Source organism: Dendrobates tinctorius, unplaced genomic scaffold (genome assembly GCF_039654945.1).
Source record: "Dendrobates tinctorius isolate UK_male_01 unplaced genomic scaffold, ASM3965494v1 ptg000114l, whole genome shotgun sequence".
NCBI lineage: Eukaryota > Metazoa > Chordata > Amphibia > Anura > Dendrobatidae > Dendrobates > Dendrobates tinctorius.
The window spans coordinates 11,495,977-11,519,275 of record NW_027361782.1 but is presented as its reverse complement, the minus strand read 5'-3'; the positions used below and the strand labels follow the sequence as shown (position 1 = coordinate 11,519,275).

At 48.9% G+C, this 23,299-nt stretch overlaps 1 protein-coding gene across 1 annotated transcript in view; it reads right to left on the bottom strand.

Annotated features, from left to right (window-relative positions):
• XPNPEP2 (X-prolyl aminopeptidase 2) overlaps positions 1–21,618 on the bottom strand; it is a 92,001-nt gene extending 70,383 nt beyond the window's left edge. The window contains exons 1-2 of the mRNA XM_073589861.1: positions 21,464–21,618; positions 21,234–21,295 (exon numbers count right to left, since the gene is read on the bottom strand). Coding sequence (XP_073445962.1) covers positions 21,234–21,295; positions 21,464–21,603 — 202 coding nt within the window. The 5' untranslated portion in view covers positions 21,604–21,618. The remainder of the gene's footprint in view (positions 1–21,233; positions 21,296–21,463) is intronic.
• Between the last annotated feature and the right edge of the window lie 1,681 nt (positions 21,619–23,299).

Here is a 23,299-nt window from a genome sequence, read left to right as displayed (position 1 = left end):
GGGAGGAGGACTCCCAGGCAGTGACGGGCAGGTACCCAGGGGACCGCCATCAGGGTTCCTGAGGGAACGATACTGGGAGGACAGTAAAGGAATTGACTTGACTGAAGTTGACAGGGAAACAGGGGGCGGGGCAAGGATAAAAGGAGCAGGGGGCGCGCTGAACTGGCTGTTGAGAGAGAGTGGGACAGGAGGCAGGAAGCCGGGTGACTTGAAGGGACACCAACAGGAGCCTGTGAGGAGGATACTGGGCACTCACCGACAAGGGAAAAGGGAGATACTTCTACCGGAGGCCGCTTCCCGCCCCCGTTCGTCGAAAGCCACGCCCGCCGCCCCCCGCCTTGGTGAGACAGATCCCTCACCTCAGGACGCGGCTGTGACGACACGAAAAACGGCCACAGAGGCCAGGACACTGCCCCCGGCCTTCTCCCACCGCGGCGACCCTGTCATCACCGGCCGCAGGGGACACAACCTCATCCTAGGCGACATTAGAGACCCATTTCCCGGCTAGGGAGGGACTCTTATCAGAGGACAGTTACTGGTCAGTTTGGAACTGCGTCATCGTTTCTTCAGGGCCCGTTGCGCCCCACCGTCATAGTTTCTTCAAGGCCTGTTGCGCCCCACCGTCATCGTTTCTTCAGGGCCTGTTGCGCCCCACCGTCATCGTTTCTTCAGGGCCTGTTGCGCCCCACCGTCATCGTTTCTTCAGGACCTGTTGCGCCCCACCATCATCGTTTCTTCAGGGCCTGTTGCGCCCCACCGTCATAGTTTCTTCAGGGCCTGTTGCGCCCCACCGGCATTGCTTCTTCAAGCACCTGTCAAGCCCTGTTTCATCCCGGAATATCGAGGCGTCAAGGCAGCCACATCAGCGACCTCTATGCGGCCATGCCTGTGATCCTGACAGACCCCTGGAAAGATAAGTTTACTATAGGAGATAAGGACCCCCAGTTTGGTCATACATGGCCTATAGCACCCGGGCAAACCGGGTTAGTCACATTTACAATAAGAAAGTGTTGTTAGGTTTGTTGAGTCACTGCGTGGACTGGTTGTTGCTAACACCTTTTGTTTGCTCAAAATAGTCCAGCGGCTACAGTTTATTAAAGTTTATTCCACAAACCACACTCAGTCTCGTGTCTCGTCAGTGCATCCTGCGAACCTGCTCGAACCCTACAGTAGGCCCAGCTGAGTCGGATGTCTGCGGCAAAGTTTTGGGAGCTAATGAGTACTTTTGGAGCTCCGCTAAATGAGGAGAAAACGGTTGGTCCGGTCTCCTGCCTCTCTTTTCTAGGGATACAGATTGACACGTTTGAGATGGTGTTTCGTTTACCTATTGAAAAAATTTAAAAGTTAGTGGATTTGATTGATGGTTTCCTATCGCAAAAAAAAGTGACGTTGGTCAGATGCAATCTCTTTTGGGCTTGTTGGCTTTTGCATGTAGGGTAATGCCGATGGGCAGAATTTTCAGAATTTTTTCTCGACGTTTGGCGATGGCTACACGGGGTGTTAAGCTCCCTCACCACAGAGTTCGTCTGGGCCTTCCGTTGTTGGAAGATTTAAGGGTCTGGAGGAGTTTTTTGTTCAAATACAGTATAACGGTTGTACCTGTTTTCAAGATGAAGAAAAGTCTTGTCAAGAGATATCATTGCTTGCGGATGCGGCTGGTTCTACAGGTTTTGGGGTCATATTTTGTAGCCAGTGGTGCACGGAAAAGTGGCCAAGGAAATGGGTGAGAAATGAGTAGACAAAAAATGTTACTCTGCTGGAGCTTTTTCCATTGGTTGTGGCTGTGGGTATATGGGGGGAGCAGTTGCGGAACTCTCGCATTTGCTTTTGGACCAACAATGAAAGTGTGGTTCACGCGCTTAATCACTTTCGTCATCTTCCATTCCGGTTATAAAGCTGATTTGGTTCCTTGTATTAAAATGTCTGCATTGGAATATTTGCGAATAGCACTAGTGTATCCACTCCTCTTATATTATTTTAGCAGCCAATGGATAGGAATAATTATAAAATATAACTTTTATTAAATTAATATAAAATCTCAAAGTGCAAGGTGCTCAGGTTAAACAGACAAACAAATAGAGAAAAAAGAAAAAAGCTGGTGGCTCCAACACTGATCATCACTTCTAATGCATCCCAAACATATAATCACTCATTGGGTGCCATGAATTAATCCTGTGCGGCCAAACCACTCCAAAAACATAGGATACACAAATATCGAGAAATATCTCTATGCTTCACATTAAATATTTTAACCACCTGCCAACACAGTTTATATAGTTATTCTCTTATTGAGAGTGCATGCCCAACCGTCTTATAGTATCAAAAATTCACTTTCAGACTTGGCACACCAATACTACCCTCATCATAAAGAGTTACATCTAATTGTTTGGGCAGATTATATCCAAACTACTGCCACATAGTACCAAACAGTTTTCCACCACACAGCTTCAATTCCTGCATTTGCTGCAGGTTCTAGTTATCATACAATACACAAAATATTATTGACATAATCCTTATAAAAGTGTGTCATCTTTGAGATATACAATTCCACTTACCAACGTGTGTTCCCTTCTTCAGGGTCTTACTCCCACATGTATGCATGTATCCACATATCCTTCATCAAATGCCTTCTGTTTTTTTATGAGGGCACTATTATGACACTAGACCAATGATATAAAAACGGAACGATCTCACCAAAATAGCAGGGTTACATTCTGATTTGTTACCATCCCCATGGTTGGTGAGCACGATACCCCTGTCCCCCGACGCGTTTCATCAAATCTCATCAGGGGAGTTGACTAGGGTCATCTCTGTGGTGTATCACGGGTAGCCGGTATGTGTTCAAACCGACACACTTGGATTCGCGGCGGATACTGTGTCCACTTGTTATATAGAACCACGTGGGACGGCCGCAGGTGCCTCCTTGCAGTATTGGTGTCTCCCTTAAAGCCCAGTCACTAAGAGCTCACAGTACAACTTATTGTACATTGATGGAGGTCCTAGACCGAAAAGTCTGTATGTATGTACTGCAATTCATTAAAACCACCTTTCTGCATCAGAATCTTTTGGTGTGTGCCCAGTCTATATAAATTGAAGTTCACGGATTGGGATCCTACTTGTGCACCACCTCCGGTTACCAGGGTTGTGCCAACGGTTTTGTTCTAATACTGAGATAATTCCCAGACTGGTGTGGAGTGGGGCTCGAGATTTGGCTGGGATTGAAAGGGCACGAAGAGCCGTAAATCAACAATTATCTCGTTTTGTGCACTTTAAGCGTGGTATTGTTGTGAGGCATAGGCAGCTAGAGGGTAATAATGCCAGGCTCTTGCGTGCGGATGGGGTGCATTTAACGGATGTTGGGCTGGATATTTTCCTGTAAGGATTGCGGGATGGTATTGAGGAGGCGTTGTTTTCCTTGGGTGGGGGGTCATAGCTCTGTGGAGTTGTCGCTGTTCCGTGGCGGAAGAGCAAGACTGGGTAACATGTGCCGGGAGTCCGGTGGCTTATCCTCACAATCTTCTGATGGTTAATATGAGAGCTGCGACCTTACCCCTCCAACAATGGGTGTTATAAAAGAAGAGAGTTGGTTGTAAATGGTTACTCTCCAATAAAGTTGTTTTCTTCTGAATTGTGTTTAACAAGTGTTTTGTTGCGTGGGGAAAAAAAAGAGAGGAGTAAGTTTCGTAAGGTATGGACAGTCTGAGGGAACCCGGCTTTATATGCGGGGGGCCAATGACTGGACAGCTATTGTGATGGTGGTGGCAGTTTTTCCTTCTCTTTTTTCCCTGGGGCGCGTCTGAAGGGTTAACAGCGGGTTTCCCTTACCCCATGGTATGTGTTCATTGGACGATAAGGGTCCCTTCCAGTTCCGGGTTTTTTCTCCTCGCAGGGGTATAAATTGGAGGGCTGGAGGTCTCCCAGCCTCTTTGACCCTTGGATCGAGAGCGGCCCACCCTCCCTCCCATTTGGTTTGATTAATTCATGGCTATTGATTTGGTGTTGTTCTGTTTTCTATTGATGATGAAAGTCGCAGAGGTGGCGGAAGAGCAAGACTGGGTAACATGTGCCGGGAGTCCGGTGGCATATCCCCACAATCTTCTGATGGTTAATATGAGAGCTGCGACCTTACCCCTCCAACAATTGGTGTTATAAAGAAGAGAGTTGTTTGTAAATGGTTACTCTCCAATAAAGTTGTTTTCTTCTGAATTGTGTTTGACAAGTGTTTTGTTGCGCCAGGGAAGAAAGAGAGGAGTAAGTTTCGTAAGATATAGACAGTCTAGGTTTAGCTATGAGCCGCTGCCAGGTTTCATAACAAAACACTTTAATAGCGACAGTGTACTGCCCGATGCCAGGGACTGGCAGGTCTCTCACTCCATGTGTGTACATGAGAGACCTGTCACTCCAAGGGGCAGGGGGGACAAGTCACCAGGGACCCCCCCGGCTGACAAATCTCCCATGCAGCTTGGTCCCTGGTGGCTCTTAAACTATGTTTTTTTCTGAGACTCCGCAGCGCCTCATAGATCAACAAAAATGTCTGAAATCATTCAGCCAGTGTCTGACACATGCTGCTCGTGGATCAGGCACACGTATCCGCTGTCTGGATCCCTTTAATAGGTCTAAGGCCACATTCATATGTTCAGTATGTTACCTCAGTATTTGTAGCCAAAACCAAGAGTGAAACAATCAGAGGAAAAGTCTAATAGAAACACATCACTTCTGTATTATCACCCACTCCATGGGCGGACATACTGACGGTTCAGCCGTTGCAATGCACGGGGGCCCAGAGGTGGAAGGGGGCCCCTGAGTGTACTGTCCATAGCAGCAGAGTATTATTATTATTATTTATTGTTAGAGCGCCATTTATTCCATGGCGCTTTACATGTAAGGAGGGGTACACATAATAAAAACAAGTACAATAATGTTAAACAATACAGGTCATAACTGGTACAAGAGGAGAGAGGACCCTGCCCACGAAGGCTCACAATCTACAAGGGATGGGTGAGAATACAGTAGGCGAGGGTAGAGCTGGTCATGCAGCAGTTTGGTCGATCGGTGGGTACTGCAGGTTATAGGCTTGTCAGAAGAGGTGGGTCTTCAGGCTCTTTTTGAAGGTTTCGCTGGTAGGTGAGAGTCTGATATGTTGTGGTAGAAAGTTCCAGAGTAGGGGTGATGCGCAAGAGAAATCTTGTATGCGATTGTGGGAAGAGGAGATAAGAGGGGAGTAGAGAAGGAGATCTTGTGAGGATCGGAGGTTGCATGCAGGAAAGTACCGGGAGACGAGGTCACAGATGTATGGAGGAGACAGGTTGTGAATGGCTTTGTATGTCATGGTTAGGGTTTTGTACTGGAGTCTCTGGGCAATGGGGAGCCAGGGAAGGGAGTGACAGAGGGGAGAAGCTGGGGAATAGTGGGGGGACAGGTGGATTAGTCAGGTAGCAGAGTTTAGAATAGATTGGAGGGGTGCGAGAGTGTTCGAGGGGAGGCCACAGAGCAGGAGGTTGCAGTAGTCAAGGCGAGAGATGATGAGGGCATGGACTAAGGTTTTTGCAGATTTTTGGTTGAGGAATGAACGGATTAGTGAAATATTTTTGAGTTGAAGTCGGCAGGAAGTGGAAAGGGCTTGGATATGTGGTTTGAAGGAGAGATCAGCGTCAAGGATTACCCCGAGGCAGCGAGCTTGTGGGACTGGGGAGAGTGGGCAGCCATTTACTGTAATGGATAGGTTCGTTGGGGGGGTCACGTGAGATGGGGGAAAGATGATGAATTCTGTTTTGACCATGTTAAGTTTCAGAAATCTAGCGGAGAAGAAGGATGAAATAGTGGACAGACATTGAGGGATTCTGATTAGTAGGGAGGTGATATCTGGTCCAGAGATGTAGATCTGTGTGTCATCAGCATAGAGATGATACTGAAAGCCATGAGATTCTATGAGCTGTCCCAGGCCAAAGGTGTAAATGGAGAAGAGCAGGGGTCCTAGGACTGAACCTTGTGGGACTCCGACAGATAGGGGGCGAGGTGAGGAGGTGGTGTGTGAGTGGGAGACGCTGAATGTCTGGTCTGTTAGGTATGATGAGATCCAGGATAGGGCCAAGTCTGTGATGCCAAGGGATGAGAGGGTCTGTAATATTAGGGAATGGTCCACTGTGTCAAAGGAAGCCGACAGGTCCAGGAGGAGGAGGACAGAGTAGTGTCACTTGCTTTTGGCGGTTAAGAGGTCATTGGTGACTTTAGTAAGGGCAGTTTCAGTGGAGTGGTGTGACCGGAAGCCAGATTGTAAGCGGTCGAAGAGGGAGCAAGAAGAGAGATGGGGGGACAGTTCAAGGTAGACGTTTTGTTCCAGTAGCTTGGAGGCATAGGGGAGAAGTGATATAGGGCGATATCTAGATACAGAGGATGGGTCAAGAGAGGGCTTTTTGAGGATAGGTGTGATGGAGGCATGTTTAAAGCTTGAGGGGAAAACACCAGTTGTTAGTGATAGGTTGAAGAGATGGGTTAGGGTTGGGATGAAGACTGTGGTGAGGTTTGGGATGAAGTGGGATGGGATCGGGTCAAGTGCACAGGTGGTGAGATGTGATCTTGAGAGTAGAGTGGAGAGTCGATCATCTGTAATGGTGGAGAAGTTGGTTTTGAAGGTGGAGGGCTGGGAAGTCGGGAGGAAGGGCTCTGGGGGTTGTTGACTAAAACTGTCTCTGATGTTATCAATCTTCTGCTTGAAAAATGAGGCAAAGTCTTCAGCTGAGATGAGTGGGGAGGGAGGAGGTGCTGGGGGACGGAGGAGAGAATTGAAGGTGTTGAATAACTGTTTAGGGTTGTGAGACAGGGAGGATATGAGAGATGAGAAGTAGGTTTGTTTAGCTGTGGCGAGTGTGGTCTTGAAAGTAGTGAGGGACTGTTTGAATGCGATGAAGTGCTCGTTGGAGTGGGATCTTTTCCATCTGCGCTCAGCAGCCCTGGAAGCTCGCCTCAGTTCTTTGGTCAGGCTGGTGTGCCAGGGCTGTCTGTTGATTTTGCAAGCTTTGGTATGTGTAAGTGGGGCAGCAGATTCCAAAGCTACAGCTATTGTGGTGTTATATAGAGCAGCAGCGTCATCCGCATTGTGTAAGGAACTTATATCTGTGAGAGGGAGGAGGGATTCAGAGAATGAGTGTAGGTCAAGGTGTTTAAGATTTCTGCGAGGGTGTGAAAGTTTATGGGGTGGGTATTGTAGACATGGAGTGGAGAGGGAAGAGAATGTGAGAAGGTTATGGTCAGAGAGAGGAAGAGGTGAGTTAGATAGGTTAGATAGGGAGCAGAGGCGGGTGAAGATGAGGTCCAGTGTGTGGCCATCTTTGTGGGTGGCTGTAGAAGACCATTGAGTGAGGCCAAAGGAGGAAGAGAGAGATAGAAGTCTTGTGGCAGCTGAGAGGGAAGTGTCAATGGGGATGTTGAAGTCACCCATGATGATAGTAGGGATGTCCGCGGAAAGGAAATGAAGTAGCCAGGTGGTGAAGTGGTCAAAGAAGGTGGTGGCTGGCCCTGGGGGGTGGTAGATGACAGCCAGTTGGAGGTTGGAGGTGGAGTAGATGCGCACAGAGTGCACCTCAAAGGAAGGGAGGGTAACATAGGGTGGCAGTGGGATTGGGGTGAAGGAGCAGGTATCTGCCAGGATAAAACCAACTCCTCCGCCATGTTTGCTGCTGGGGCAGGGGGTGTGAGAAAGGTGGAAGCCACCATATGAAAGTGCAGCAGGAGAGGCTGTGTCAGAAGGGGTGAGCCAGGTTTCGGTGATGGCGAGGAAGGAAAGTTTGGTAGTAACAAAAAGATCATGGATGTAGGAAAGCTTGTTGCAGACAGAGCGAGCGTTCCACAGAGCTCCTGTTAGTGGGACTGGGGAAGCGGGGGCAGGGTGAAAGGGTATAAGGTTGGAGTGGTTACGGAAGGTTGTGAGAGAGCATGGATGGGAGGAAAAAATGACTGTGGGAATGTGGTGAGGAGGACCAGGATTTGGAGAGATATCACCAGCAGTGAGAAGGAGCAGAGAAAGTGTTAGCAGGTGGGATCAGGAGAGGGCATGAGGGGGCTGTCTGTGTTTGGAGACAGAGGATTGTGTTAAGGAATAGTTTTGAGGAGGAGGTGAGGTGGATGGGGAGGATTGAAGAAGAGATGAACAGTTCTTTACTAGTAGTAGGGATTAGGGGAATTAGCAGAAAGTGAAGGATTATAGGGGTGAAAGTGAAAACAAACAGAAACATTGTTTACAGTGGCTGTTTACAGTTACCTTCAGTTCCCTTCTGGTTCAATTCTGGTTTTAATTCTAAAATTTATCTTCACACTTCTAGGACACACTTATAGGAATCACACTGCAGACTGAAGAGTATGCAGCCACTATGGGGCCAGAGTCTAGATTGCGGGTGGCGTGAGTGCAAGGGGCCCGGTATTATGCAGCATCAGCCCGTTTCACTTCCTGCTGTAATCTGAATACCAGAGCAGGGGAGAGAGCGGCGCGGGAGAGCAGGAGTTCAAAAAGGGGTGTGTCATGCAGGGAGAGACACTGACCAATGTACGCTTTCCTCACCAGACTGAGGAGAGTGCTCACTGGCTGTCGTCTGTCCTCCTGCATGGCGCGTCCCAATGGTGAGTACTCACTGGTTGTCAGGGGCCCGGGCCACACAGCACACAGGGGACTGCACTGCAGTGGAAGAAGAGCAGGACTTACAGTGTGTACTGTATTCTGCTTCCTCCACTGTGCTATTCTAGGCAGGCTGCAGCATCTAGGAGCACAGGTCAGGTGAAGAAGCTCCCTGCACAGGACATCTCACAGAGAGGAGGTCGGGGGAGGTGAGCTCCCTGCACTGGAGAGCTCTGCAGCAGCAGGGAGCTGAAATCCTCTGTGCTCTGTGTCCCCATCCCCCACAGTGGGCCCTGCAGTGGTCTCCAGGCTCCAGCTTATCTCTGCACTATGTGGCCGACCTCCATGGCTCATCTGAACAGAACACCTGAGGTTGTAGATTATTATGTGTGTGTATATTTACATATGTGTGTGTACAGTATATGTATGTGTGTGTGAATGTATGTGTGTATTTGTGTATGTATGATATATGTGTATGTATGTACGTGCAGTATATGTGTGTCCATGTATGGTATACTGTATGTGTGTATGTATATATAGTGTATGTCTATGTGCATGTATGCCACGATCCACTTTCCCTATGCCATGGACTTGTATAGCCCCATCCTGGGTCTGCCCCCATCCACCCTCCCTATGCCATGGACTTCTATAGCCCCCATCCTGGATCTGCCCCCATCCACCTTCCCTATGCCATGGACTTCTATAGCCCCATCCTGGGTCTTCCCCCATCCACCCTCCCTATGCCATGGACTTGAATAGCCCCATCCTGGATCTGCCCCCATCCACCTTTCCTTCAGTCCCTACACAACATCCCTACAGTCCCTATTCCCTTTTGTACACTTGCTTTGGCAAAACTAATGTGTATTTAGTCCTACTAATAAAGCTTCTTTGAAGTCTGTGTATGTACAGTATATGTGTGTATGTATATATGGTGTATGTCTATGTGCATGTATGTACGGTATATGTGTATGTAGAGACTATATGTTTATAAAAGTGTGTGTATGTACGGTATATGTGTATACTATGTGTATATAAGTGTGTGTGTATGTATGGTATAGTTATGTACAGTGTATGTATCTATGGTATGTATATGTGTATATGTATGATATATCTGTGTATATGTATGTATGGTATATGTATGTACTGTATATATGTGTTTGTGTGTATGTATGGTGTATGTATCTATGGTATGTGTGTGTATGTATGATATCTCTGTATATGCATGTATGGTGTATGTATGTGTTATGAGTGGCGGAAGATATTAAATAAAAAATAAATAAAGTGCCTTCGACACTCGGGGTCCACCATGCGGTGGATGGAATAACCGCTGCTAAAAGAGGCAGAGCACTAAGGCGGTAATGTGCACAGGATTTTAGCTGCACCCAGTGCACTGAAGCAGACTCTGTTATATGCACAGAGCTGCCAACAAAAGCATAAATAACACTGAGTCTGTACAGGGTCACAGACTTCCAGCGATGCAGATATGGTATTAAAGGTCACAAAAGTAGCCTTAAACACCAGGACTACTCCTTCTAGACCTACCGTAAACATAGGATGCGGAACATCACAACTGCGAACGCCCGACAGGCTGCAACCGCAGCACGGCGTGAACTGAGCCGCAGAGAAAGCACCACTATGCTGCAAGTGCGATGCAGGACGCTAGCTGCTGGCAAAGATGAAGCTTGAGCGCGCTGGCGCTAATACTGGCTGAAGCCCAAACACTCACACAGACGTATTATCAGAGGGAAGGGGTTCTTAATAAGTCAGTCACCAGTCCAAGCATCCATCACCATACATACAGCAGCCGTATGAAAATACTAGCGCATGGCGGAATGGCCATGCGCACTTTTTATAGCGTACGGGACCTGCCGGAAATCTCCAGGTCTCCAAAAGGAGCCAATAGGATCCGGAGCAGGACCTGAGCAACTGACTCCTGAACTCCAATGGGAGCTCGTCCCGTGAGCATGCTCAGAAGATGGCACAAAGGACTTAGCCTCTGGAGATAAATGTGAGAATCTGGATTCCTGCATAGGCATGGTAGAAACCAGATTCCTAACATTACCCCCCTCCCTGAGCCTTCCGAGCCACCGGCCTGTACCCGATAGTGGCGTAGGTTTTAGGCTCGCTAGGAAGCGAGCCTGGTGTCCTGGGAGATGACACGGTAACCCGGGACACGTGGAAGGCCTCAGCGGAGGCCAGGTTTCAAAAGGGACACCTGAGAGACAGCAGGAGCGGGAGTTACAGTAGGACGCCGCCGTGTGTCGACGGTCGTCATCACACTCTGCCTAGGGAGGCTAAGCTGAGCACATGAGGTGCAGGCCTGAATGAACCTCTTGACGTCCCGAGCCCTGTGCGGCCACCAATATGCACCAGCCAACAGTTTCGTGGTCTGCATATAGCCACGATGGCTGTGCGCATTGGACGCGTGTGCCCACGCGAGAATCTTAGGCCTCAAATGAGGAGGGGCAAAGGTCTCGTCAACTGGCATGGAATCCGACGATTGCAGAGCGCTGTCCCCCTGAGAGGCAGCGTGTAACCGGTAACAACCGCAAACGGACTCCTGAGCCAGACGTGTATTAGCATAGGCACGAGACACCTCCATGGGCTCTGGGGGTAGAACCTCTGGTTCAGGCAGCTCCAGAGGCTCAAAAAATTCGGGAGCCGGAATACCTCTCCGTTTGGAGTGTGCACACTCCAAACCACGCTCTGAAAAACGGAGGTCAATCCGCGAGGAGATAGATATTAACTCCTCCAAGCTGGTGGGAATCTCTCTCGTGGAGAGAGCATCCTTGACATCCTCCGCTAATCCTCTCCAGAATACTGGGATGAGAGCTTTGTCGGACCACTCCAACTCGGACGCCAATGTCCGAAAACGGACGGCATATTGGCTAACCGAGAGGGATCCCTGGGACAGAGCGAGGAGCTGTAGAGAGGTGTCGTGTGTAACCCGTGGACCGACAAAACACCTGCCTGATAGCTGTTAGCAGATGAGCTGCGGTCCGAATATCCAGGTCACCACGCTCCCATAACGGCGTAGTCCATTCTAGAGCCTTGCCCGACAGTAGGGATATGATAAATGCCGCCTTGACCGGTTCCGTGGGGAATTGCGCAGCCAGCAGCTCCAGATGAATTGAGCATAGGCTGATAAAACCCCTACAGGAGGCGCCATCACCGGAAAATTTTTTGGGCAACGGGAGGCGGGTAACTGTTGGCGCGAGGGTAGACAAGGACATGCACGCAACCGCATCAGTTAGAGCCTTGACAGCAGCATCAGTGGCCTGTGCAGCGGAGAGAGCCCTCTCAAGAGTAACCAACTGGTTCTCAAGCTGCCGTATGCACTATGTAAGTTGCTGCTGATCTGCCATCTCTTAGCCAGACCCTGGCGCTAGTATTATGTTATGAGTGGCGGAAGACACTAAATAAAAAATAAATAAAGTGCCTTCGGCACTCGGGGTCCACCGTGCGGTGGATGGAATAACCGCTGCTAAAAGAGGCAGAGCACTAAGGTGGTAATGTGCACAGGGTTTTAGCTGCACCTAGTGCACTGAAGCAGACTCTGTTATATGCACAGAGCTGCCAACAAAAGCATAAATAATGCCGAGTCTGTACAGGGTCACAGACTTCCAGCGATGCAGATACGGTATTAAAGGTCACAGAAGTAGCCTTAAACACCAGGACTACTCCTTCTAGACCTACCGTAAACATAGGATGCGGAACGTCGCAACTGCAAACGCCTGACAGGCTGCAACCTCAGGACGGCGTGAACTGAGCCGCAGAGAAAGCACCGCTATGCTGCAAGCGCGATGCAGGACGCTAGCTGCTGGCAAAGATGAAGCTTGAGCGCGCTGGCGCTAATACTGGCTGAAGCCCAAACACTCACACAGATGTATTATCAGAGGGAAGGGCTTCTTAATAAGTCAGTCACCAGTCCACGCATCCATCACCATACACACCGCAGCAGTATGAAAATACTAGCACATGGCGGAACGACCATGCGCACTTTTTATAGCGTACGGGACCTGCCGGAACTCTCCAGGTCTCCAAAAGGAGCCAATAGGATCCGGAGCAGTACCTGAGCACCTGAGTCCTGAACTCCAATGGGAGCTCGTCCCGTGAGCATGCTCAGAAGATGGCACAAAGGACTTAGCCTCTGGAGATAAATGTGAGAATCTGGATTCCTGCATAGGCATGGTAGAAACCAGATTCCTAACAGTATGTACTGTATATAAGTGTTTGTCTGAGGGTATGTATGGTGTATGTATGTATGTTATGTGTATGTGTGTATGCATGTACAGTATATGTGTGTATGTGGTGTTTGTATGTGTATGCATGTACAGTATGTGTATCTGTGTGTGTGTATGTACGGTATATGTATGTGCGATGTATGTGTGATCCAGCAGATCATGGATAACTTGCTGATTACTGGTGATTCAACTACTGAGCCCCCAGCTCTATTCATTATCTATAGAGTTGCTGAGCACTGCGCTCGGCTATTTCCATCAGTTCCATAGACAATGAATAGAGCAGAAACCAGATGGTACAGGCACCAGACATAAAATGTAACATATACATTGTTGGGCTCTGCCACGAGGAGTCGCTCTGCACACTTTCCGTCATGTGCCAACTAAAGTGTCAGCCATGTCTGCAGTGTTCTAGTCACTGACGTAGCGGACACTAGTTGTCACCTGACTGCAAGACTGACTGCCCTGGAGCCAGCAGAACTGCATGATAACGGATATATATTTATGTATTACACACAGTATATATATATCCATCTCAGTGAAAAAATATAAATAAATATATTCTTTAGATGTGTGGGGGCCCAAATATAACTTTTGCTATTGGGTCTTTTGATTGCTACGTACGCCCCTGCTTGCAGGGCAGTAATAATGAGGGCAATCTGCCTTGTTTCTCGGAGCCTGAGGCTCCAGGGGTCTAATTGCCAGATTGCTCTCATCTTAAGAAACGTAGCGGGCAGGGAGGGGGGACCCAGACACATTTCTTGCACAGGGGCCCCCAAGCTGTCAGTGTCCGCCCCTGACCCACTCCAAAAACTGAGTGTGTGAACGTGGCCTAACCACTGATGGTGTGTGTCTAGTACACCGTGAGCAAAATTATTAGGCAAGTTGTAATTGAGAGGATTCTTTTTTATTATTGAACAACAACTATGTTCTCAATCAACCCAAAAGACTCATAGATATCAAAGCTTAATATTTTTGGAAGTTGAGAGTGGGTTTTTTTTTTTTTAGATTTGGCTATCTTAGGAGGATATCTGTTTGTGCAGGTAACTATTACTGTGCAGAATTATTAGGCAGCGTAATAAAAACGTAAACCAATATAATAACACAAAATGTAGAAATAAACATTTCTGACATTCAAAAACAAAACAAAAAAAATCAGTGACCAATATAGCCACCTTTCTTTACGATGACACTCACCTTCCTTCTGTCCATAGATTCTGTCAGTTGCTTGATCTGTTTGCGATTAACATTGCGTGCAGCAGCCACCACTGCCTCCCAGACACTGTTTGGAGAGGTGTGCTGTTTTCCCTCCCTGTTGATCTCACATTTTATGAGGGACCACAGATTCTCTATGGGGTTCAGATCAGGTGAACAAGGGGGCCATGTCATTATTTTTTCTTCTTTTAGACCTTTAATGGCCAGCCACGCTGTGGAGTATTTGGATGCATGTGATGGAGCATTGGCCTGCATGAAAATCATGTTTTTCTTGAACAATACCGACTTCTTCCTGTACCACTGCTTGAAGAAGGTGTCTTCCAGAAACTGGCAGTAGGTCTGGGAGTTGAGCTTCACTCCATCCTCAACCCGAAAAGGTCCCACAAGTTCATCTTTGATGATACCAGCCCACACCAGTACCCCACCTCCACCTTGCTGGCGTCTGAGTCGGAGTGGAGCTCTCTGCCCTTTACTGATCCAGCCTTGGGCCCATCCATCTGGCCAATCGAGAGTCACTCTGATTTCATCAGTCCATAAAACCTTAGAAAAATCAGTCTTAAGATATTTCTTGGCCCAGTCTTGACGTTTTATCTTATGTTTCTTGTTCAGAGGTGGTCGTTTTCCAGCCTTCCTTACCTTGGCCATGTCCCTGAGTATGGCACACCTTGAGCTTTTTGATACTCCAGTAAAGTTGCAGCTCTGAAATATGGCAAAACTGGTGGCAAATGACATCTTGGCAGCTTCACGCTTGATTTTCCTCAATTCATGCGCAGTTATTTTGCGCCTTTTTTTATCAACACGCTTTTTGCGACCCTGTTGGCTATTTGCCATGAAACGCTTGATTGTTCAGTGATCACGCTTCAAAAGTTTGGCATTTTCAAGACTGCTGCATCCCTCTGCAAGACATCTCACAATTTTTGACTTTTCAGAGTCCGTCAAATCTTTCTTCTAACCCATATTGCCAAAGGAAAGGAAGTTGCCTAATAATTAAGCACACCTTATATAGGGTGTTGATGTCATTAGACCACACCCCTCCTCATTACAGAGAGAGACACTGAACAAATCCCTGACCATATTTTGCTGCAATGTATCAGTGCAGGTAAGGCTACTTTCACACTAGCGTCTCCTCGAGCTGCCGAGGGATGCACACGGCCGCCGTGAAGCTCTGCCAACGGCTGCGCCTCCTCCTGTTAGCGCTGCCTATGGGCGCATGACGCTGCATGCGACCTGCGTACCCTATCTTTAGCATTGGGCACGCAGGCCGTGCGCAGATATGCGTTTGCTGCCGCATGCTTCCTTTTGACGGTGCGCCAAGCGCACCAAAATGCAACACGGTGCGTTTGGCGCAGGTCGGCGCACCGTCAAAAGAAAGCAGGCAAACACATACCTGCGCACGGCCTGCGTACCCAATGCTAAAGATAGGGAACACAGGTCGCATGCAGTGTCATGCGCCCTTAGGCTGAGCTGACCGGAGGCGGTGCGGCCGTGGGCAGAGCTTCATGGCGGCCATGCGCATCCCTCTGCAGCTCCAGGATACGCTAGTGTGAAAGTAGCCTAAAATGGATCAGTGTCTACTACTTCACTCATCCAGACTCCTTAGTTCACAAAGAATTGTCTAGACTGGATACAATTGGAACAAACCCTCAGCTACAAGAGATACTGAATAAATACAAGTTTTCAGCCTCAATATGTCATCACGTGCCTCCACTCAGTGACAGTGCTCATCCAGATGTAATATTTTTGGTGTAATTTGGAGTAATTGTTACACATGATTTAAAGTAGAAGTGATAAAACAGGAATAAAATGTGCAAACAGAAAATGGGGTCAAGATCTGTTCCAATTCCAGCACAGCAGCTCCGCTGTCAGCTCTACAACGATTGCTCCCAATTATATTAGAAGCGGGCAGAATCTAGAATTACAGGAAGATGTAAAATACTTTGCTACAATTCTTCTCCATTTTCTAAATCACTGCTTGATGTTTTTGAATGAGAACACGTTCAATCCTACACAAAACTAGTTCTGCTCTCAGCTGAGAAGTGGACCCAGTTGTACGCAGCTCATCAGCTGCACAGATCTGTTAGTTTGCTGCAATGTATCAGTCAGGACGCCACAGTGTTTTCTGTTTATGTAGGAGATAATTTGTAGGGAATGGTATAAGGCAGACCTGGGTAAAGTCCGGCCCTCTGGCTGTTCCAGTCCGGCCCGCGGACCGAGACACCAAGGCACGATGGCCCACCAATCAGCATGTCAAACAGCTGATGCAATGGCGTCATGTATACTGTGGAGAGTCAGCGCGTTGGAGACAGAAGCACAGCAGAGTGCCATGGGAACGTAAAGATGAGTATCTTTTTTTTAAAATTTATTTATGTTTATGAGATGTTTGGCTGCACATAGGGAGGCTATATGGGTCTTATCATGTTCATGGGGAGGTGGACATGGAGAGGCTATATGGGTCTTATGGACACGGGGAGGCTATATGGGTCTTATGGACATGGGGAGGCTATATGGGACTTATGGAAATGGGGAGGCTATATGGGTCTTATGGACATGGGGAGGCTATATGGGTCTTATGGACATGGGGAGGCTATATGGGTCTTATGGACATGGGGAGGCTATATGGGTCTTATGGACATGGGGAGGCTATATGAGTCTTATGGACATGGGGAGGCTATGGGGATCTTGACATGGGGAAGCTATGGAAGTATTGACATGGGTAGAGGCTGCGTGGGCCTCATATGCTGGCCATGGGGAGATCGTGTGGGGCTCAAATATTGGACATGGGGAGGCCATGTTGGCCTCAGGCTGGACATGGGGAGGCTGTGTGGGGCTCATATGCTTTACATGGGGAGACTGGGGCTCATATGCTGGACATGGGGAGGCTGTGTGGGCCTCAGATGCTGTCCCTGGGGAGGCTGTATGGGCTTCATGCTGTCCCTGGGGAGGCTGTGTGGGCCTCAGACGTTGGCCCTGGGGAGGGTGTGTGGGCCTCAGACGTTGACCCCGGGGAGGCTGTGTGGGCCTCAGACGTTGGCCCTGGGGAGGCTGTGTGGGCCTCAGACGTTGGCCCTGGGGAGGCTGTGTGGGCCTCAGATGTTAGCCCTGGGTAGGCTGTGTGGGCCTCAGACGTTGGCCCTGGGTAGGCTGTGTGGGCCTCAGACGTTGGCCCTGGGGAGGCTGTGTGGGGCTCAGATGTTGGCCCTGGGGAGGCTGTGTGGGCCTCAGATGCAGGACATGGGGAGGCTGTGTTGGCCTCAGATGCTGGACATGGGGAGGCCATGTTGGCCTCATGCTGGACATGGGGAGGCTGCGTGGGCTCATATGCTTTACATGGGGAGACTGGAGTGCATATGCTGGACATGGGGAGGCTGTGTGGGCCTCAGACGCTAGCCCTGGGTAGGCTGTGTGGGCCTCAGATGCTGTCCCTGGGGAGGCTGTGTGGGCCTCAGACACTGGCCCTGGGGAGGCTGTGTGGGCCTCAGATGCAGGACATGGGGAGGCTGTGTGGGCCTCAGAGGCTGGCCCTGGGTAGGCTGTGTGGGCCTCAGAGGCTGGCCCTGGGGAGGCTGTGTGGACTTCAGATGCAGGACATGGGGAGGCTGTGTTGGCCTCAGATGCTGGACATGGGGAGGCTGTATTGGCCTCAGATGCTGGACATGGGGAGGCTGTGTTGGCCTCATGCTGGACATGGGGAGGCTGCGTGGGCTCATATGCTTTACATGGGGAGACTGGGCCTCATATGCTTGACATGGGGAGGCTGTGTGGACCTCAGACGTTGGCCCTGGGGAGGCTGTGTGGGCCTCAGATGTTGGCCCTGGGGAGGCTGTGTGGGCCTCAGAGGCTGGCCCTGGGGAGGCTGTGTTGGCCTCAGATGCTGAACATGGGGAGGTTGTGTGGGCTTCAGATGCAGGACATGGGAAGGCTGTGTTGGCCTCAGATGCTGGACATGGGGAGGCCATGTTGGCCTCATGCTGGACATGGGGAGGCTGCGTGGGCTCATATGCTTTACATGGGGAGACTGGAGTGCATATGCTGGACATGGGGAGGCTGTGTGGGCCTCAGACGCTAGCCCTGGGTAGGCTGTGTGGGCCTCAGATGCTGTCCCTGGGGAGGCTGTGTGGGCCTCAGACACTGGCCCTGGGGAGGCTGTGGGCCTCAGATGTTGGCCCTGGGGAGGCTGTGTGGGCCTCAGACGTTGGCCCTGGGGAGGCTGTGTGGGCCTCAGAGGCTGGCCCTGGGGAGGCTGTGTGGGCCTCAGAGGCTGGCCCTGGGGAGGCTGTGTGGGCCTCAGAGGCTGGCCCTGGGAAGGCTGTGTGGGCCTCAGAGGCTGGCCCTGGGAAGGCTGTGTTGGCCTCAGATGCTGGACATGGGGAGGCTGTGTTGACCTCAGATGCTGGACATGGGGAGGCTGTGTTAGCCTCATGCTGGACATAGGGAGGCTGCGTGGGCTCATATGCTTTACATGGGGAGACTGGGCCTCATATGCTTGACATGGGGAGGCTGTGTGGGCCTCAGACGTTGGCCCTGGGAGGTTGTGTGGGCCTCAGACACTGGCTCTGGGGACCCTGTGTGGGCCTCAGAGGCTGACCCTGGGGAGGCTGTGTGGGCCTCAGATGCTGGACATGGGGAGGTTGTGTGGGCTTCAGATGCTGGACATGGGGAGGCTGTGTTGGCTTCAGATGCTGGACATGGGGAGGCTGTGTTGGCCTCAGATGCTGGACATGGGGAGGCTGTGTTGGCCTCAGATGCTGGACATGGGGAGGCTGTGTTGGCCTCAGATGCTGGAGATGGGGAGGCTGTGTTGGCCTCAGATGCTGGACATGGGGTGTTGGCCTCAGATGCAGGACATGGGGAGGCTGTGTTGGCTTCAGATGCTTTACATGGGGAGACTGTGTTGGCCTCAGATGCTGGACATGGGGAGGCTGTGCTGGCCTCAGATGCTGGCCATGGGGAGGCTGTGTTGGCCTCAGATGCTGGAGATGGGGAGGCCGTGTTGGCCTCAGATGCTGGACATGGGGTGTTGGCCTCAGATGCAGGACATGGGGAGGCTGTGTTGGCTTCAGATGCTGGACATGGGGAGCCAGTGTTGGCCTCATACGATATATTAAAGGGGCTGTATTCGGGTTCAAATGGTACATATGGGGATGTTAGCATCCTTAATTCTATTTAATATTAAGTGATATAATTGATTGTAATATAATTAATATAATAATTATAATTAATATGTTGAGATTATTGTTGAGTAGAATTAATTTCAGCCTATTGGTTTGGCCCTCCATAACAGTCATTGTCTCTCGTGTGGCCCCTCGAGAAAATTAATTGCCCACCCCTGATTTAAGGCATTTATTGATGTAGCAGAGCTGCGTTCATTGTGCACTGGTCACATTCTCAGAGTACAGATTATATAGATAAAAATAATTGCAGTCCCATGTAACATTACAGGCAACACAATGTGCTACCATAAATGACACCCTCAGCTCTGCTACACCTGGACTTCAGTACCTAAGGCAAAGTATGTACAACTTCTTGTAGAAAAATCACAAATATTAACATTTCCTGAGAGATTAATCGCTGTTCGCCTGCTGATATCCTAGTGTGCCAAATGACAGAATAAGGCTGGTTTCACATTTGCGTTTTTTAGCGCTGGAAAAAAACGCTAACCTGCGCATGCGGTTTTTCCCCTATATTTAACATGGGTGCGCATACCTGCGCGCTTGTAAGCGCATGTATGCGATTTTCATGCGCTGCGTTTTTTTGGGGTGTGCGATTGGATTTTCCAGACGCATCATGTTGCATTTTTTGGCCCTGCAAAAAAGCGCATGCGCACATATGCGCACGTTTTGCGCTAAAAATGGCCATTATAGCCTATGGATGCGCATATGTGCGCACTGGCATGCTCATGTAAGCGTTTTTTTGCATATGCGTTTTTTTTTTTAAACAAGGAATTTAGGGGTTTGAGATAGAGTTAGGGTTAGTTAAGGGGGTTTAGGGTTAGGGTTAGGGTCAGGGTCAGGGTTAGGGTTGGGTTTTGGGTCAGGGTTAGGGTTTAGTATGGTTTGGTTAAGGGTTAGGGTCAGGGTTAGGGTCAGGATTAGGGTTAAGTATGGTTTTGTTAAGGGTTAGGGTCAGGGTTAGGGTTAGGGTTAGGGTCAGGGTTAGGGTTAGGGTCGGGGTTAGGGTTAAGTATGGTTTTGTTAAGGATTAGGGTCAGGGTTAGGGTCAGGATTAGGGTTAAGTATGGTTTGGTTAAGGGTTAGGGTCAGGGTTAGGGTTAGGGTTAGGGTTAGGGTCAGGGTTAGGGTTAGGGTTAGGGTCAGGGTTAGGGTTAGGGTCAGGGTTAGGGTTAGGGTCAGGGTTAGGGTTAAGTATGGTTTTGTTAAGGATTAGGGTCAGGGTTAGGGTCAGGATTAGGGTTAAGTATGGTTTGGTTAAGGGTTAGGGTCAGGGTTAGGGTTAGGGTTAGGGTCAGGATTAGGGTTAGGGTTAGGGTTAGGGTTAGGGTTAGGGTCAGGGTTAGGGTTAAGTATGGTTTTGTTAAGGGTTAGGGTCAGGGTTAGGGTTAGGGTTAGGGTCAGGGTTAGGGTTAGGGTTAGGGTTAGGGTCAGGGTTAGGGTCAGGGTTAGGGTTAGGGTTAGGGTTAGTTAGGGTTTAGGGTTTGGGTTAGGGTTAAGTATGATTTGGTTAAGGGTTAGGGTCAGGGTTAGGGTTAGGGTCAGGGTTAGGGTTAGGGTTGGGGTCAGGGTTAGGGTTAGTAAAGTCATGGTTTGGGTAGTGTGAGGGGCCACCTAAAAATGTTGGAAAAAAACGCAAACGCGGTAAAAACGCGCTAAAAACGCATACAAACGCATAAAAACGCTGCGTTTTTTTCATGCATGCTTATAAAAATGCTTGAAAAAAACGCAGCAGTTGTATGCTTATGTATGCGTTTTTTCAATGCGTTTTTTTGCGGGAAAAACGCGCTGCAAAAAAAAGCAAGTGTGAAACTAGCCTTAGCTCTCCTATACTTGTAGAGGAGTTTTGCAATTGTCTAGCTGTAAAAGATAAGGAGGTAGGAAAGTTTTAGTTCCATGTAAAATCGCAAATAATGCATAATCATATTATCATGAGCAACACCAAAAGACAAACCCACCTCTGCTGCACCTGAGCATAAAGACAAGGGTATGAGCACCTACCACAATGGATGAAAAGGGTGAGGCTGAGGGTCCAGAGGGCTACCATTATTCCGTGATGGGACCTGCAGTTGGAGAGAGTGACAGAAAGAGAGAAAGACAGAGGTTATAAAGTCCCAGCTGTAGATTATAAACTTATCTGTCACCGCTGCCATTCTGCCTCCTCAGCCCATCCCAGAACTGTGCAGTACCTCCCAGCAGGGAAGCAGCCCACCCATCCGTGCCATCCCCACCTGCGTCCTGACCCGTCACCCCCAAAGGAAGTCGCCTCTAAAGTCAAATTATGAGGATATTCACATAGAATCAACATCGCAGCGCAGCGCAGCGCAGCGCAGCGCAGCGCAGAGAGGTGTTTGTCATGAGGGCAACTCATGGTGATGAACTATGTTATCTGTGGTGTTACATGGGACTGCAGGTGACATCTACATTATCTGTACTTAGGAGTTATCATTGTGTTATTGTGTTATCTGTGATGTTACATAGGACTGCAGGTGACATCTACTACATTATCTGTAGTCAGAGAGTTATCACTGTGTTATCTGTGGTGTTACATAGGACTGCAAGTGACATCCACTACATTATCTGTAGTCAGAGAATTATCACTGTGTTATCTGTGGTGTTACATAGGACTGCTGGTGATATCTACCACATTATCTGTAGTCAGAATTATCACTGTGTTATCTGTGGTGTTACATAGGACTGCAGGCGACATCTGCTACATTTTCTGTACTCAGAGTTATCTCTGTTATCTATGGTGTTACATAGGACTGCAGGTGACCTCTCCTACATTACTACATACTGATTTTTGTTTATAAATACTGATGTAAAATACTGAAGGTGTGAACATGACCTTACTGTGGAGAAGTAGGAGGACGCTCTGTTAGGACACGCTGCTCTGAATAACGAGTAGTCCCACGTGTGATAATAGCTTTTATTGACGCATATCAGGTTTATATCGAACCCTTCCTGCACACTGAGCTGTAGCTACTTGTAATATCACCACCATGTATCGTCTCCTTATTCACAGCATCGCAGTCCGTCACAACGTCGACCTCCTGCCGCTCCTCCATCTGCACGCAGAAGATCCTCTCTCTACAGATGTGACGGCGGCAGCTGAATAATCTGGGGCATTTATTACGGTTGTGCCATACACAGCCAATCAGGTGACAAAACCCCTCCCTCCCCGATTTCTCTTATGTGATACATTATTACCCCATGTGCGCTTGTCTCCTTGTAACATGACCTTAGTGACATATTCAGCTCTGCTACATTTCATTCTTTTTGGTATTTATTTAATGTCTATAAAAATAATTTAACTTGTTACAAAGTTCAAAGGTCCCCTATGAGGAGACAGAAGACAGTTAGCAGCGAGTGACTGATTAACGCTAATTACTGCTGCCCTGATGATACAGATAAGATGACGTGTGAGGTGACCATAAAGCGCCGGTGCTGTGCTGGGGTATAGCGTAATCATTACTGGGGTCATCCGATCCTGCGAGATAATGGCGGGCACTGCTGCATTTGTTTATGGGGAATCTATCTAAACATGGTAGTTGGTTAAAGAGTAACTCCGCTGCTAAACAGATGAGGAGGACAATGCCCCAGCCATGCTTCTCTTACACCTGTCATATCTACTGCTCCAGTAACATCCAGAGCTGAATTCACAACTCTGCCATTAAATTCTTATATTCCCATAACAGCCGGCAAAAGTAACAATTATGTGTAACAAATATCCTTTTGATCCACATCAAAAGCTGCACTCACAATTCTGCAGTAAAGTTAATGTATAGAGGTGTATCCTCCAGCCACACCCAGAGCTGCATTTATTATAATCCGCTGTGATCACAACATTGCACACAGCTCCCCGGCCTCAAGCATGCTATAGGTGCTGCACGGCTACTGGATTGACAGTTCAGTCCATCATGTATTGTGTGAGTAGAGAAGACCTCGCTTTGAGTGTGACTAGAGACGGTGTTATTCATTGTATGTGAGTGGAGGAGACATCATTGGAGATTTACTAAGCACAATGCACCAGAATTCTTGCTGATTTCTTACTTCCCACAGTAAGG